This window comes from Ciconia boyciana, chromosome 9 (genome assembly GCF_034638445.1).
Source record: "Ciconia boyciana chromosome 9, ASM3463844v1, whole genome shotgun sequence".
NCBI lineage: Eukaryota > Metazoa > Chordata > Aves > Ciconiiformes > Ciconiidae > Ciconia > Ciconia boyciana.
The window spans coordinates 10,779,527-10,794,497 of NC_132942.1; the positions used below are offsets into that span (position 1 = coordinate 10,779,527).

Genomic DNA, 14,971 nt, shown 5'->3' on the forward strand with positions numbered 1-14,971 from the left:
ACGGGGGTACTCGATGCCCCCATGGCGGCCCGTGGAGTTTGCTGCGCAGCACAGGCACCTCCCGCGGCTCCTGCACACCCGTGGGTGCTGTGGCGGGGGGACAGGGGGCTGTCCTGCAAGAGGAGGGTGCAGAGCGTGTCCCACGGAGCCGAGACCCCTCTCCCCTCCGCGGGGGCTTGGTGCAGCCAACGGGGCTGAGCAAAACGCTTCTCTCCTGCCCCGGCAGCCCAGCCCGCGGCCGGGGTGGGCGATATGGCCTGTTCCTACCAGCCCACCGCCACGGCGAGGGCCACCGGAGGCCGGCTGGCGGCTGGAGCGGCTGCTGCGGGTCCCGGGTCTGCAGCTGAGGGGTTTGCGGGGGTCTCCCGGCGCTGGGGGTTTGCGCAAGGGGTGCTCGGCGCTGCACGCAGCCAGCCCGCCCCGGGCACCGCCCCACCCCGCCGGTGGGCACGGCCGGGCCGTCCCCCTTCCTCCTCCTCCTCCCCGCCCCACCGTGCCGCTGCCGCCCGCCTCCGCGCCGCGATTTGCCGGTGCCGGCTCCGCCCGCTGCCCGCGCGGCCGCGGCCGAGGGGCGCGTTCAAACACGGCGAGGGAAGGAGCGGGGAGAGGAGCCGAGCGGGATCGCCGCGCCGCCGGCATGGTGAGTGCGGGCCCGGTGCGCCTCCCGGGGAGCTCCGGTGCGTCTCCCGGGGAGCCCCGGTGCGCCTCCCAGTGCGCCCTCCCCGGCGACCTCCGGTGCGCTTCCCGGGGAATCCCGGTGCGCTTCCCGGTGCGCCCTGCTGCTCCTCCCGGTGAGCCCCGCTGAGCCCCCGCGGTGCGTCCCGGTGCGCCCCTCCCCTTCCCCGGTGCTCTCCGCCGTGCGGTGCTTTGTTCCGGGCTGCAGCGCGCTCGGCCGGGCCCGGCCCTGGGGACCGACCTCCCCCTCCGCCTTCTCCGTGCCGGAAATTCCGGCCGGGCTCGGTGGGGGGCTGCGGGGAGGCGCAGGGGGGGCTGCGGAGAGGCGGGCGCGGGGAACCCGCCTCCCCGCAGCCCCCCCTGCGCCTCCCCGCAGCCCCCCCGGTTCAGGCCCGGAGGGGATGGGAAAGGGTTTGTGGCCGTATCCTGCCCGGGCAGGGCTCGACGGGGGCACGGCTGGGGTTGAGACCAGATCTCGTCCGCCACCCCGGGAAGGAGCCAGGCTGGCCGGACCGGTGTTTTGCCGCCTGGGGGGGTGACACCCTTCCCGCCGCAGGCAGGACACCTTTGGGCTCCCCCGGCGCTTCCCAAACCTCCCACAACCTGACCTACTTCCTCGGCCGCCTGTGCCGGGAGGAGCTGCTGCGGGGCTCGGCCGAGCTGCTCCCGGTGGATGCCCTGGTGCTGGGGGCTGGATGCTGCAAGCTTCCCCCCCCGGGGACATCCACGTCCCCCAGCCCCGTGCACACCTGGTGGCATCACAGGCAGCCCAGACCCTCCCAGCGGGTCCATCCCTGCTGCCCTTCGTGGGGTGCCGATGCCCAGAGCAGGTGCTGGGCTCGCAGAGGGAGGTGACAGCGCAGGCCGGGAGCTGTCAGACAGGTTTGTGCGTGGCAGCAATTAAAAGCGGGGTGTTTGTTTACCCGGCGCGTGGTGCTGAGAACCAGGGCAGCTTCCTGGGTGTAACCCGGCCTGCGAGCCCTCGGCGAGGCTGGGAGCCGCGGAAGGGGCTCTGCCTCGCCCCTGCCACGCTTCGCTGTGTCCCCTCCGCCGGGGCTGCCTGCGAAGGGCTGCGAGAGCCATCGTCCCCCTCCTCGGCGCTGGGGAGCTGGAGTCGAGGCCAAAGGCATCCTCGCATCCTTCCACCCCCGGCCACCTGCACGGGAAGCTGCATTGTCCTGTCCACATCCTGCCCCTTCCCGTCTCCCTCCCACCGTGTCCGGCCACGGGGTCCCCCGCACGCACACAGCAGCTGGGCTGTGGCTGCCTCGTCCCTGCCCAGTGTTGGGGTGGGAGCTCCTGCAGATGGAGTGGGGCCGTGGGGAGGGCTTGGGAGCTCGCCCCACGTGGTGTGGGAACCCATGCCGTGTGGGAAGACTCCCTGTGGGGCAGGAGAGGTGCCCGTTCCCTGCGCACCGTGGGGAGGCTGAGCCAAAGCCCTGGGCATCCTCAGGGTCATTTTGGGGAGGTCTCTGGAGGGTGTCTGGACCCTGAGGTCCCAGCAGGGTGGCTCGGTGCCGTCGGGCCAGGGCTGGCGCCAGGCCCGGGCAGGTGCTGCCGGCTCCCGAACTCGCCCGCCTGGCTGGGCGGCAGGTGCCTGTTTTGGTGGCGGCCCTGGCCGCAGGCGGGAGGTGGGGCTGGGTGTGGGAGGGAGGCGCTCCGCCATGGAGGGGGGCGGCAGGGGGGACCCCCCACCCCGCTGCATGCTGCGTGCCGGTGCCCTGCTCGCTCGGCTCCTGGGTCCCCTGGGGAGCTGCCCGGGACCTGGCGGGTCTCTCCCAGCACCGGGAGCCCAGGTTGGTCCTTGGGGCCAGCTGGGAAAGGGGGTGCTGGGGGGGCTTGAAGTCCCGGCTGCACGGCGTTGCTGACTTTGTCTCTCCTTCGGCAGTGCTGGTACCGGGCTTTTCTCTAATTCTCCATGGCAGCAGCACAGGGTCCTGTGACCTGTGAGCCCGACACCCGCGTCCTCGGCACCTACCTCTCCTCAGAGCCTGTCGGCGTCGTCGGCAGCATGGGCAGTGTGGGCAGCCTGGTGGAGAAGCAGGATCTGTCCCCCCTGGAGCTGCGGGCCCCGCTGGGGGGCTCGCGGGGGCTTCGGCAGCCCGACGGCTTGCTGCGGAAGGGGCCGAGCCAGCGGGAGCTCTTTGGCTACCTGCACGGGGCCAAGAAGGAGACACGGTTGGAGCGGAAGCACCAGACGTCAGGCGCCTGCTACAAGCGGGACTATGAGAGCGACCGTGAGAACCGGTCCCCCGAGCGCTGCTCCCGGGAGCATCACCGTGGGGCCGACTTCTCCAAGAGCTCCCTGCCTGAGAGGGGCCGCTTCGACAAGGTGAGGCTGTGGCTCTGGGCGCCATGCTGGGCCCTGAAATACGTCCTGCTCTGCGAGAGGATGGGGCTGGAGCAGAACGGTCTGTGCCCTGGATGGGATGTGGGGATTTGAGGATGTCCAGGGCTATGGGGCTGGGAGCGAGCGGGTTCTCCCTGGCTCCAGGCACCTGTGTGTGCTGGTGGGGGCTGTTGGGCTCATCCTCACCCCGCTCTTGTTTTTCAGTGCCGTATCAGGCCCTCGGCCTTCAAGGCGGTAGCCGGGAAGGGGCTGGTCTCCATGCAGGGCCTGTCCTCGTCCAAGGGGCAGAAGCTGTCCAAGAGCAATGGGAGCCTGCACACGCTGCTGTCGCAGAGCAGCACAGCAGCCTCGCAGCACGGCCCGCTCCGCACCCACCTGCTCCACGCCATCAGCCTGGATGAGGCCTCCGACTCCAGCCACAACTCCATCCAGAGCTTCCCTTCCTATGGCTCCCGCCTCAAGCCTGCCCAGAGCCAGTTCAGCGCCTCCATGGGCCACATCAACCACATCGGGGGCTCCTTGGACAGGGTCTCCCGGAGCCCCAGGGACCCCCTGGCCCCTGAGAAGGTGCCCCTGTCTTGCAAAAGCATGGCCACGCTGAGCCGGCTGCAGAGCCCCGGGGAGCCCCCACCGCCCTACGAGTTCACCTACTCACTGGAGGATGCGGTGAAGCAGCTGGAGGACCGGCTGCAGGAGACAGGAGGTGAGCTGCGGCAGCTCAAGAGGAGCCTTAGCGAGACTGAGGACCCCTTCACGCAGGTGAGCCGTGGGGCTGGGGCTGCGCTGGGTGTCCTGGGCAGGGGCATAGGGCAACGGTGCCTGGGTGGAAGGAGCGGTGAAGGAGCTGGTGTCCTGCTATGGTGGGCGATGGGCTGGGAGTGTCCAAGTGCGGGAGGACCCAACATCACAGGACCTTCTGGGATCCCTCCCTGGGGCTGCCCCGCGCCGGGGCAGGCTATGGACCCTCACCAGCGTCCACCTGTGCTGGCAGGCGTTTGAGGACAAGCAGCGGCTGTGGCTGGACGAGCTGGAGGATCTGAAGCAGATGTACATGGCCCGGCTGCAGCAGGTGACGCAGCAGGCGCAGCGCGGGCAGCGGGCGCTGCAGCTGCAGCTCTACAAGGCGCAGCAGGAGAAGAAGCGGCTGCAGGAGGAGCTGAGCATGCAGCAGTGCCAGTGTGAGGAGCCCAAGCTCCGGCAGCCCCAGGGCGAGCGCAGCAGCCCCAAGCTGGAGGAGACCAAGTGGGAGGTGAGTCCCCTTCCTTCCCTCTCTCTTGCCACCTTCCTGGCCGTGGAGCCAGGACAGGGGCAGCGGTTCCCTGCTCTGGTGTCACTCATGGCCACAGGACTGAGGGGGACGAGCCAGGTGTGATGCTCGTGGTGTCCCAGGGATGCTGTGGTGACAGCCTGGGGTGCTGCCACCCCTGGGGTCCTGCTCCTCCAACCCTTCCTTCACGCCTCGCCCGTGCCCTGCAGGTGTGCCAGAAGGCAGCGGAGATCTCCCTGCTGAAGCAGCAGCTCCGGGACACCCAGGAGGAGATGGCTCAGAAGCTGGGCGAGATCTTCAGCCTGAAGACGCAGCTGCGGGAGGCCAAGGCGGAGGTCCAGGCCAGGGACTCCCAGCTGGCACAACTGGCAGACTCCTTCCAGAGCCCCACAGAGCCTGGCGCCTCGCTGCCACTGGGCGATGACCCCATGCCGGTGTGCCAGGACTTCCCTGGCTGCGAAACTGATGACTCCAAGTGCCGGGGCCTTCACAGCGACACGGCAGAGCCCCTGGAGCGGCAGGTGGAGTGGCTGTGGGCAGAGCTGCTCCGGGAGCGGCGCCAGGGCCAGCTGCAGGCTGTGAACTTTGAGCTGGAGAGGAAAACCTGGCAGGAGGAGAAGGAGAAGGTGCTGCGGTACCAGCGAGAGCTCCAGGCCAGCTACATGGAGATGTACCACCGGAGCCAGGCGCTGGAGCGGGAGCTGCGGCAGCTGCGGTCAGAGCCCAGGGACGTCGGGGCTGACTCACCGTGGATCGAGCGGGTGGAGTCCTCAAAGATCTGAGCGGCAGGATGCTGGTGGGACTGTGAAGGGGGAAGGTCTCTTGCTGCTGCAACGGGACGATCTCAGGGTCTGCACAAGGACCGGCTGCTCGGTGCTGCCCTGGGGAGAAGGACTGATAGCGACAAGGGAGCTTTTCCTTCTTGCAGTGCTTCAGGCCCTTCTGGGGGGGGGTCTCTGGAGATGGGGGGGTCATCTGTGCCAGGGTGGGGTCTTGCATGTGCCCCGTGCTCTGACTCCAGGAGCGTTTGCCCTGTGATTCCTTCTGCCATGGGGCAGAAACCAAGCGCCCTGTGAGACATTCCCTGTCCCTCCTGCTCTGCCGCCCCTGTTCCCTAGAACCCAGTAACTTAATGTCTTGCTAAGGGGAGGCTCAGGCCCTGTCCCCAACCCCACGGCCTTGCTGTGGGGGTTCCAGCTGCTGCTTGCAGCAGCTGCCCTGTCAGCAGGGTCCTGGAGCTGGCGGTGTGGCGGTGCCCTGTGCCGGCACCGGTCTCTGTTGGTGCCACTGGGAAGGCATAGGAGGAAAGCCTGACAAGTGCTGGTACTGCTGGGAGGGAGGCAGCTGCCCCAGCACCTCTCTTGGGGCTTTCCATGTCACCAGTATTGGGGCTGCTCTGTAATGGAGAATGATTAATGCAGCTTCCCTGCAGGGAGCCCTTGAGCTGAGAGGGGTGAGTGCCTTGTGCAAGGAGGGATGGGAACCTGGTGCCCTGCCACACTGCCTTTGGGGAGGGGAAAGGGGGCTGGGATGCTCCCCAAGCTGGGGGGAACAGGCTGGGGTAGCCCCACATTGCCCCTCTCAGGGTGGGTGAGTAGCTGAGGAGCTGGGCCAGTGCTGGGGGAGAGCAGGTCGAGAGGCGCTGGAAGGAGCCCTGCTCTGTGCCTGTAACAGCGGAGCCACGTGAAGGCCGGGCCCAGCCCAGCTCTCCTCGGCCTTTCCTGCAATAAACCCGGATTTCATTCTTCTGGCCTCTGCCTTTGCTTTCCTCCAGCGCGGCGGGGTTACCGGGGGCTCTCAGCCACGCAAGGGGGGGGGTTTGCGGGCTGGCCTGGGCCCTGCTGGGCCCACCTCCCTCTGGGGTCCCCCCGCCCCAGCGCCCACCCGTGCTGCCGGGGAGCCGCCGCGTCGAGGCTGGCGGCACAACCAGCTGGGGCATTGCAGCCGGCTGAGTCACGGCAGGGCCGAGGCCTGCGCGACCGGCTGGGCCCCACGGGGGCGGACGCACTGGCTCCCGGGGCGCTGCCGCCGGGATAGGCCTCACCTCCCCCGCCACATGGTTTAACCCGGCCAGGGCACCCCACCCCCAAGAGGACAAAGTCCGCGCTCCCCCCCCCCCTCCCGCCGCGGGATGGTTTGCCCGCCCAACGACGCCTGGACGCACCCCCGCCCCCCGCGGGAGCGGTCCCTCCCGGGAACGAGCGCCTCCCTACCCCGCGGACCGGAGCGCGGACGCCCCCTGGCGGCGCGGCGGCCCCCAGCCGTGCCAGCCCCCCGCCGCCGGGCCGGGGCTGCCCCGCGCACACCCACCCCCCGCACGGAGGGCCGGGACCGCGTCCTACAAAGCCACAGACACCTTTATTCACTCCCGCAGCGCTCACAGCGTCCCCACAAACAGGGGGACACGGCCCCGCAGGCAGGGGACAGCGGACCTGCCACCAGTGCCCCGCGGGCCGCAGCCCATCCCCGGCTCTTCACAGCGGCAGGGGCAGGGCCTCCACCTCCCCCAGGCACTCATCGTAGGTCTCCTGGTACTCCTCGTGGGGCTTGATCATGATAACGCACGTCGGGCGCTTCGAGCCGGCTGCGGCTCCCAGGTCCTGCGGGAACAGAGCGAGGCCGTGGGGGAGGCTGGGGGGGCCGGGTCCCCCCGAGAGGGGAGGCCTGACACCCAGCCAATATGCTTCATGCCCTGGTCTAGCACAGGGAAGACGTCTCTGCCAGCCCCTCAACCCCAAGCCCTCCGGACTCGTGCTGGGTTTAAGAACCCTTCTCCCATCTTCTCTCCTACATCCCGGAAGCGGAGCGCGGGGCTGGCACCTGCCTCATGCACCATACTCCTTCCCCAGGACGGGGAGCCAGGGTCTGCAGAGCTGCCTGCACTGGGGGCAAAGTCCCAAAGACACCGCCCCCCCCCAGCTCCAGTCTACAAAGGGGAGGGTGTCCCACCAACACCACACCTTGGCCAGGGTCTTGTTTCTTGCAAGCAGCCAGGTCCCGGCTCACAACTATGGGGGGAAAACACATCCCAGAGAGCTCCCCTCCCCAAATGCTGCCAGGACTCGACTGGGGCAAACGGTTCTGCGGTCCCACAGTGAAACAATCCTCCATCTGTGTCACGGCCGCTTGTCCCTCTCGTGCCCTGGCCACGGACAAGCACCAGGTGCTTTACTCAGGCACCTCCCCGGGAAGGCTCCCGTCACAGCCCGGGCCGGGTGCTGCCCACCGGCTTCCCTCTCGCTGGGGCTGGTTCCTCCCGGCTGCGCAGCCCCAGCCCCTTACCGATTTGGAAGGGACGTATGCGTAGGGGAGGCTCCTGTCCTCGCACATGATGGGGATGTGGCAGTACACATCGATAGGCAGCGTGTCGCCGGCCAGCACCGTGATCCTGCAGGGGAAAGCCCGTGTCAGCGGCCGGGCGGGGCCGGGCCATGCCGGGGCAGCAGGGCCGGGGCAGCGCTTACCCCTTCTCGCCCTTGTTGATGAACTTCTGGACCTCCTTCACACCGCGACGGATCTGCTTGTGCTTGGCCGCTGCAAGAGAATTACACCGTGAGGGGGCTGCGCCGCCACGGCCCGGCCCGGCCCCGGCCCCGGTCCCGCTCCCGCCCCCGCCATGCCCCGCTCCCGGTGCCAGTCAGACCTTTCCTGATGCACTTGTAGAGTTTGCGCGTCAGCTTGCGGGAGGCGAGCGGCTGGGCGATGGGGTTCAGGTAGTCGAGCTGCTCCCGGTACGAGCGCTCAGGAGTCCCCTCCGCCTCCGCCGCCGCCTCCGGCTGCTTCTCCCGCGCCATGGCCGCGCCGCTCGCGCGCTTCCGCTTCCGGGGCACGCGCGGCCCGGGAGGCGTAACCAACACTGCCAGCTCTTTACCAGCCAATCGGCAACCCCCTCAGCCGCTGCCAGCCCTCCGCACCGGCCAATGGCGAGCGGCGCCTTCCCGCCCGCCGGCCCCAGGCCTCCTGCCGGCCACCCCCGCAGCCCGAAGCCCCTCGCCCCCGGGCTCCCCTCGCCCCGCTGCCCCCCCCCCCCCCTCCCCCCCGGCCGGGGTGTCAAACACGCGGGGACAAGCTTTCAACACGGGCCTTTACTGGGGTGCGGTCGGCGCTGGGCTCCCCAGTGGGCGCAGGCTGGAGCACCGTGGGGCTGCGACTGCTCTCTCGGCCTGAGGCGGCACGGGGCTGCCACGCTCAACCCTATCCGAACCCCAACACAGCAACGCCGCAAACGTACAGGGAAGGCTGTGGACAACAGAGCTCTACTGCAGCGCCCCGGGTGTACAGCCAGCCACCTTCACGGGGCTGGGCCGCGATTCATCCCAACTGGTCACAAAGATTATTTTCTCCCTTTTTTTTTTCATCCCAGGGAACCTTTTCTCACTGCAGGGCTTTCCCAGGGAAGAAGGGAGGTTTCCCTTCTGGTGCCCCTCCTAGAAACTTTGTTCCTTATCCCATCAACCTGGCAGGCACCACTGGAGGATAACTAGGTCTGCCGAAGGCCATGGCTGCAGCGTCAGCACATCCCCAGCAGACCCATCTGCCCCAGCAGACCTCTTGAGCCAGGGAGACAACACAAAAGAAACAGGCCTCAGACGTGGCTTGTTACCTTCTCCCCCACCCCAGCCTGTCCCTTGAGCACAGGAGGGCTTCACCCAACATGTGCAGCTGCTCCAAGACCTCTCGCTGCATCTCCATGGCCATGTGGTGCACGTGGTGGTTGAAGCTGTTGTACATCACTGCGTTCTGGAACATGAGCATGAGGTCACGCTGGAACTGGATCATGGACTGAATGTGTCCCTTTGACAGTCTTCTCTTTATGCTGGTTAAATCCATGGGTCTACAAAAGACAGATAGAAGGAGAAAAATTGCAACCCAGGGCCAGGCATTCTTCAGGCTCTGCATGAACACGCTTATTCTCATTTCAGTGTGGCCCTGAAAGCACAGCTATTTTCAATCAATTTTATTGTTCAGGACAAAGAGAAGGAGTGAGAAATGTTTTTCTTCTAAGTCAGGCAAAGTAAGTTTAGCCAATGCGACAATTGCTGTCCAATCAACTTGGCAGGTCATTAGCAGTCACCTCTAAAAAAAATTGGATGTTGAGCTCCAGAGAAGGCAAGCAGAGCGATTCTAGTAATTAGTCTTCATGAAGTCAGTCCAGGTCTTAGTGGAGAAAGAAAAGTTACTAAAATAGGTATCTATTAAAGCCCCTTAAAATCGAATGGTGCCACTAGCAAAAATAGCAGTGCTGATAAGGGGAACATGACGGAGAATAAATATTACTTCTCTTATTTTGACAGAATGAGAAAATGAATGGCTGCAGACATGACAACTGTGACCAGAATAGAATATGATTCAGCTCTGAAAAATGCCCTTAATCTCTCTGGGAAATATTCTTATGACCCACTTCTCCACTGAGTGTAAAACATCTGGGGAGCAAGCAGTGGATGAAGACAGGGTATCGACCAAGGCACACGCTTCCAGCATGGGGATAAGAGACTTGAGCTGCAGAAGCTGAATCCCCTGCTCAGACAGGGCTTTACAGCTGCATGGACTGTGCCTGGAGTAAGTCGGCCATGCCATGCCATGCCAGCAAAGGGCAGGCACAATTCCTATCAGCTCCAGAGTCAGTGCAAGCTTCCAGGTTCTAATCAGCTGGAAAGGAGTTTTAATAAAAGAAATCAGTGGGAGATGCTGGTGACAGCCAAACTCTGGAAAAGGAGGAAGGAAACCATCCCACTGGCCCTCTGGAAACTAGAGAAGACAGAAAAAACAGAGAGAAATCAACTAGCGAGCACTTCCTTCACAAACTCACCTCTTTACTACATCCCTGTATCCAGGGGCTTGTTTCTCCGACACTGCCTTCAGGAACGGGCCACTGTACCTACAGGGACAAGCACAAAGAATGACCTCTGTCCGCCTCTCCACCAAAGACAACATCACAACACGGACCAGTGCTTGCCTCTCCCTGCTTGCCATGAGGGCCACGGCGGATTAGCAACAGCCAGTATTCGGTGGCTGTCATAAGGAGGCTGAGCCCCTCGCTGAAGCTGGCTGTGCCAGCTGTGTAGGAAGCAACATTTGGGCTCTGCCACATTAAGCAGAGGAAATAAATATGCGGTGTTCTCTCCAGCTTTGCAGCATGCAGCTGTTCTGGCTGCGAGGACAGCCAGAAGCAAAGCCATGGAGAGACAAGCCAGCCTGTGGTGGCTGTCGTGGAGGGGAGGACAAGGCCTGATGACATAGGAGCTGGAATTCAGGGCAATGTGTTCAGGAGCCATGTCAATCCAACCCTTTGCCTGCACATACCTGTGACTGGCTATCATTTTCCAGATGGACAGGAGAGTTCTTTTGAAGAGCAAATGCTGTAGGGGGTTATCCCAGCTCAGCTGCACCCTGTGGAGGGAATATATTGCCAGATCATCACACTCAAGACGAAGTAGGAGGTGGCAATTCTGCTAGCACCCACCACATCCAGGTGGATGAAGTGCAGAGATCGTTTGCTGTAGCTATGCAAAACCTCTCAGGGTGAGATGGTGGAAGCATTCTGCATCTGAATGCACAACTAAAAATCCAGAATGGGGGATGTTTCTACTGGGCAACAAGTAGAAACAAGATCTGAGATGAGCAGCTCTAAAGGGCAGGATCAAGCTGGATAGAAAAGCTCATGCTACTCTGAAGTTCAGAACTTTACTGAGGTGGTTTTTATTCAGTTTCTCATTCCAAGAAACTGTTTTACTTCGAAAGGCAGCCCAGGTGATCACACATGTGGCAGAGCCTGCATGTGACTGACACGCCTGCACCTGCCTAAAGCAGGCTGGTAATGCCTCTCTTAGGAGCTGGACTGGACATTGCCTGACAAAGCATGATGCCCAGCTCACAGAAGGCCTAGCTGCCTTGAGGAAACACGTATTTTTCATTTAATCTCTTATTTAATCTCTACTCTTCTCACTTCAGCTTAGGATCAATGCTCAAAAATGCTGGCAGGTCCACAGAGATAGCACAAGTTACCTCCTTCCCTCCTGTTCTCCTTGGCTATCTCACCTTCCTGGAGGTGACCTGTGCCATACACTTGTTCTCATGTGAGACAAAAAAACCAACTCTGTTCTGCTGTGCCTGCAAGACAGAAGAACGAACTACTTACAGCTGTGTGTTGGCAGGGCTTGTTGAGTCCAGCACAGGGGCTGCAGAGGTGCTATCACTATCATCTTGATCCTGGGCCTGATTACTCATCTCCTGTGGATGCAGCTCACCTAAAGCTTGTTCTCCAGGTGTCTCTTGAGTCTTGTCCTGAAGAGCACAGAGGAAAAGGAAGATATGTCTAAAATGGCAGCCCATCACCTGAATCATTTATCTAGAAGCCAGCCTGCTGCACATCCCTTTACTGCATCCAGTCTCAGCTGGGAGCTAGCTCACTGTTATTCTGGAGGATTATGTCTGACCTTATTCAGACCTTTATTGTGCTGCCTAGCACTCCAGTAACAGCTGGGTCTGATCTCTTGGATCATAACCACCTCTGGCTAACACAAACACTGTGGAGCTGACTGGTGCCCAGTGTTGTGTCTGTCTGGTTTTCTGGGAAGAGTCATGGATGTGAGAGGGCAATCAGGAGCTGAGGTAAGACCGCCTCAGGCTTGTTAAAGCTCAAGACACAGGTAACAGGATCCCCTAGAGTGCAAGAAGGTTGTTTCCTCACAAACTTCCACATGAATGTGACAGAGAAAAGACTCAGGAAGGAGAGTGTTGCTGTTGTTGTAGTGATTTGCCAATAAAATGTAGACAGTGACAGGTGCAGGGAGAGAGGCTTTTTGGAGTCCAGAAGCGGGATTATGTGCAGGGGCACCTGAGAATCCTCAACAGATCTGAAGCAGACTCCACAGGAATAAAGTGGACACTGTGCTGTGTTTGGCTTTGACCACTGGGAGAACCGTGAGGGAACTGCTGGGAATAACGCCGTCGTGGCTGAACAGGTGAAGTAAGAGAATCCTGAAAGTTATTTCTGTCTCCAGTGTCTAAGTCTGCGAAGGAAAAAATGTGAGTGTGGAAAAATGGCACTGTTTTTCCACTGCTATGTTACCTGTCCCAGCAACACCTTGCAGGCTGGTGGGAGCCCACAGCCCCCCTAGACACAGGACTGATGTAAACCCAGGCTAGACAGTGCCTGCTTCCAAGACATGACAGTCTCCAGGGGCAGATGGTTATTGCTATCACAGCCACGTGGGCCTGAAACCAGCCAAGCTGTGTGCTGCATAACACAGCAATTAGAACAAGGCAAGTATTCCAGTCTTGCCTTAAACCTGAGAGCAGACTGCTAGCTCTCATGAGTCACCTTTACACTGCCAGGGAGCAACTCCTCCAACTCACATCTGAGAGTTTGATCTGTAACAAGCTTCCTGTTCATAAAGATACATATCCATGCATAAAAAACATCATTCCCCTCATACATTTCTTTTGCATTCCCTTCCCTGCTGTCTTCTCCTCTGTGTCCCCATCTCCCCACTCAGAACCTGGGACTTCCCCATCTCTTGTAGAGCTGATTTCCTTCGTGGTCTCTTGTCTCTCATCCAGGACCAGAGGCTCTCTTAGGACCACCTCTCCCTTACCTCTCTTCCTGGGAAGTGTTCTTTCTCATCTGGCAGGACATGTAGTTGACTTTCGTCTGCTCCTGAGACTGCTGTCCCTGTGGCCTTTTCCTGGCACCTCATATCTTCCCCATCACCCTGCTTCCCAGAGCCACAATAATCCCACCGGGTCTGTGATGACTCTCTGCTGCTAATGCGGAGAGGTTCCATCATCTGGGTTACCTGCAACACAGATATTTATTGCTTCAAATTGTGAAGGTAAAAGGAAGAAGAAATAAACAGCACAGATGCTATTTTTGCTTTCACTCATGAATGCCTTTCCATTTTTAGGAATCCTTGCAAAATCTTCTGATGAAGCCCTGTGTTGTTATTACAGTGTCAGTTCACTGACATCTCTGTGCTTTAGGGTGAGCTGTGTTTTGGCAAAGCAGCTGCCTGGTTGTGGTGCCAGCTTAAAATGGGAGGAAGGCCTAGGCTTGGGACAGGGAGCAAGTGAACTCAGGGCATCTGCTCCTCCCCCAGACTGTTTCTATGCGTAGGGATGGTGGAGACCCTGAAAACCCTGTTTCAGGAGGGCCTGAACTATGCTGCCCACTTTCCTGTCATCCAAACAGTCCTACCTCTGCGAAGAACTGGAGAAGACTGTCATCTTCACATGGCCTCTCTCCCTTTTGGTAGTCTTCACTATCATCCCCCCAGAGAGGCTCGCTGAACTCCAGCTCACGGTCTGCCTCTCGGCTGCTTTCCTCTAGCTTCCCCGTGGCCACCTCTTCAGTGTTCCTCCAGCTCCCCACATCCAGATCCAAGCTTGAATCCCAGCTGAAAAGCGACTGGAAGTCACTGTTCTCTGACTCGCTGGGAGACTCTGTCTCAGACTCCCACCACACCCAGGCATGGCCCATCTGCAAACAAACATAAAGAGAGAGACAGCAATTTCTTTCTACCCTGATCCAGAAATGCAAAGCCCAGCTCATTTCCTGACATACTCAGAGAGCTGAAGCATAGGAAGGACTCCATGAGGTGAGCAGCCTACACCTGAGCCCACACTTGACAGCACATGGCAGATCTGTAGCTCTGCAACACAAACTGCCATTTCAGACTAACTGAATTTCAGGTTTTCTGGTGCTTTTGCTGTGCTGCCCAGGCATCGGTAGGTTACTGTGCTCGGGGGATGCTAGGCTGATGAGGAGCATGCGGCTTTGTCATATACTAGATGTTTAAGGTGCCAAAGGCAGCCAGCAGCAAGCTCAAAACCAAGTCATGCTGGGCCTCCTGAGCTGCTGATAGTTGTGAAAAACTAGTGACTCTGAGGACAACTCATTGAAATTCCCTTTGCTGCCCCGTGAGAACTTTTTATACTGGAAATAACATCACAAACACCACAGAAACTTTGTTTTGAAAGTGACAGATGTGATTTAGCTGGATGGTGATATACTGTCTACCTGAGCCAGAGGAATTATAATCATGCACAGTCACACACTGACAGGGGACGGTTCTACACATTTCAGAAAATAAAAGTTAGCGTTCTCTTAAGAAGGAAGAAACCATTCATTTCATCTCTGTTCATTAGTCCATGCCTAAGTGTCTTCTACTGCACGAGTCCACTATGATTTCTCTAAGTCTGGGGAATTGTTTGCAGAGTCACAGTAAGAACAGTAAAAAGCTGTTAGAAAAATCTGTATCTTGCCACTGAACTCAGCTGCCTTGATGCTGTACCTATGGAGAATTCTATGCATTAATTAGCAGTGTCTTTAGAGTTTTCAGTTAATTATGTACAACCTAATTCTTCCAGAATTTTGAACAAGCACATTTCTCACTGACGTCCTTTTGCATTCTCAGGACGGCTAGCACAGCTACAAATAAAGCTTACAGTGCATACCTGGGAGAAATAAGGAATCCATTAGGTATGGGATGAGAAAACTTGTTTGGTTATTTTATGAACTTACAAGCAGAGCTAGGATCCAAAAGGCTGTCCTTCTGAAACCTGTTTCAAACTTAACTTCAGGGGAAGCAGATAAAATTTGATGAGGTAAGAGATAACCTTACCTGCTCTCAGCTTCTAGCTGAAGGAGTTGGGCAAACTGTGATTTCATCTGAAGAGTA

At 60.1% G+C, this 14,971-nt stretch overlaps 3 protein-coding genes across 5 annotated transcripts; 1 reads left to right on the top strand and 2 right to left on the bottom strand.

Moving 5' to 3' along the window:
• The first annotated feature begins 495 nt into the window (after positions 1-495).
• N4BP3 (NEDD4 binding protein 3) lies at positions 496-6,034 on the top strand. 3 transcript variants are annotated; one of them, XM_072873396.1, is made up of 5 exons: positions 496-640; positions 2,564-3,007; positions 3,230-3,784; positions 4,017-4,274; positions 4,502-6,034. In XM_072873396.1, the coding sequence occupies exons 2-5, from the start codon at positions 2,594-2,596 to the stop codon at positions 5,072-5,074; spliced, it is 1,800 nt and encodes a 599-aa protein (XP_072729497.1). In that variant the 5' UTR covers positions 496-640; positions 2,564-2,593; the 3' UTR covers positions 5,075-6,034. The 3 variants fall into 3 exon arrangements, with proteins under 3 accessions (XP_072729497.1, XP_072729498.1, XP_072729499.1); XM_072873397.1 differs by lacking the exon at positions 496-640 and adding an exon at positions 647-791; XM_072873398.1 differs by lacking the exon at positions 496-640 and adding an exon at positions 1,082-1,557.
• A 597-nt stretch (positions 6,035-6,631) lies between these two features.
• On the bottom strand, positions 6,632-8,120 carry NHP2 (NHP2 ribonucleoprotein). The gene is made up of 4 exons (XM_072872467.1): positions 7,936-8,120; positions 7,757-7,826; positions 7,575-7,680; positions 6,632-6,892 (listed from the first exon to the last, which is right to left on the bottom strand). Exons 1-4 carry the CDS (start codon positions 8,084-8,086, stop codon positions 6,767-6,769), a joined length of 453 nt encoding a protein of 150 aa, XP_072728568.1. The 5' UTR covers positions 8,087-8,120; the 3' UTR covers positions 6,632-6,766.
• Positions 8,121-8,891: 771 nt separating this feature from the next.
• LOC140656851 (bromodomain-containing protein 8-like) lies at positions 8,892-13,770 on the bottom strand. The gene is made up of 6 exons (XM_072873042.1): positions 13,489-13,770; positions 12,890-13,090; positions 11,431-11,576; positions 10,596-10,682; positions 10,102-10,170; positions 8,892-9,126 (listed from the first exon to the last, which is right to left on the bottom strand). Exons 1-6 carry the CDS (start codon positions 13,768-13,770, stop codon positions 8,892-8,894), a joined length of 1,020 nt encoding a protein of 339 aa, XP_072729143.1.
• Positions 13,771-14,971: the final 1,201 nt, after the last annotated feature.

What these genes read in the sequence shown, in the direction of transcription:
- N4BP3 (XM_072873396.1), top strand. Translation starts at nt 2,594, where the DNA reads ATGGCAGCAGCACAGGGTCCTGTGACCTGTGAGCCCGACACCCGCGTC. An exon ending in AGAGGGGCCGCTTCGACAAG is followed by an intron (nt 3,008 to 3,229) that starts GTGAGGCTGTGG and finishes CTTGTTTTTCAG; the next exon opens with TGCCGTATCAGGCCCTCGGC. An exon ending in TGGAGGAGACCAAGTGGGAG is followed by an intron (nt 4,275 to 4,501) that starts GTGAGTCCCCTT and finishes CGTGCCCTGCAG; the next exon opens with GTGTGCCAGAAGGCAGCGGA.
- NHP2 (XM_072872467.1), bottom strand. Translation starts at nt 8,086, where the DNA reads ATGGCGCGGGAGAAGCAGCCGGAGGCGGCGGCGGAGGCGGAGGGGACT. An exon ending in CTACAAGTGCATCAGGAAAG is followed by an intron (nt 7,827 to 7,935) that starts GTCTGACTGGCA and finishes ATTCTCTTGCAG; the next exon opens with CGGCCAAGCACAAGCAGATC. An exon ending in CATACGTCCCTTCCAAATCG is followed by an intron (nt 6,893 to 7,574) that starts GTAAGGGGCTGG and finishes CTGTTCCCGCAG; the next exon opens with GACCTGGGAGCCGCAGCCGG.
- LOC140656851 (XM_072873042.1), bottom strand. Translation starts at nt 13,770, where the DNA reads ATGGGCCATGCCTGGGTGTGGTGGGAGTCTGAGACAGAGTCTCCCAGC. An exon ending in TTCTCCAGTTCTTCGCAGAG is followed by an intron (nt 13,091 to 13,488) that starts GTAGGACTGTTT and finishes TCTGTGTTGCAG; the next exon opens with GTAACCCAGATGATGGAACC. An exon ending in AGCCCTGCCAACACACAGCT is followed by an intron (nt 10,683 to 11,430) that starts GTAAGTAGTTCG and finishes TTCCCTCCACAG; the next exon opens with GGTGCAGCTGAGCTGGGATA.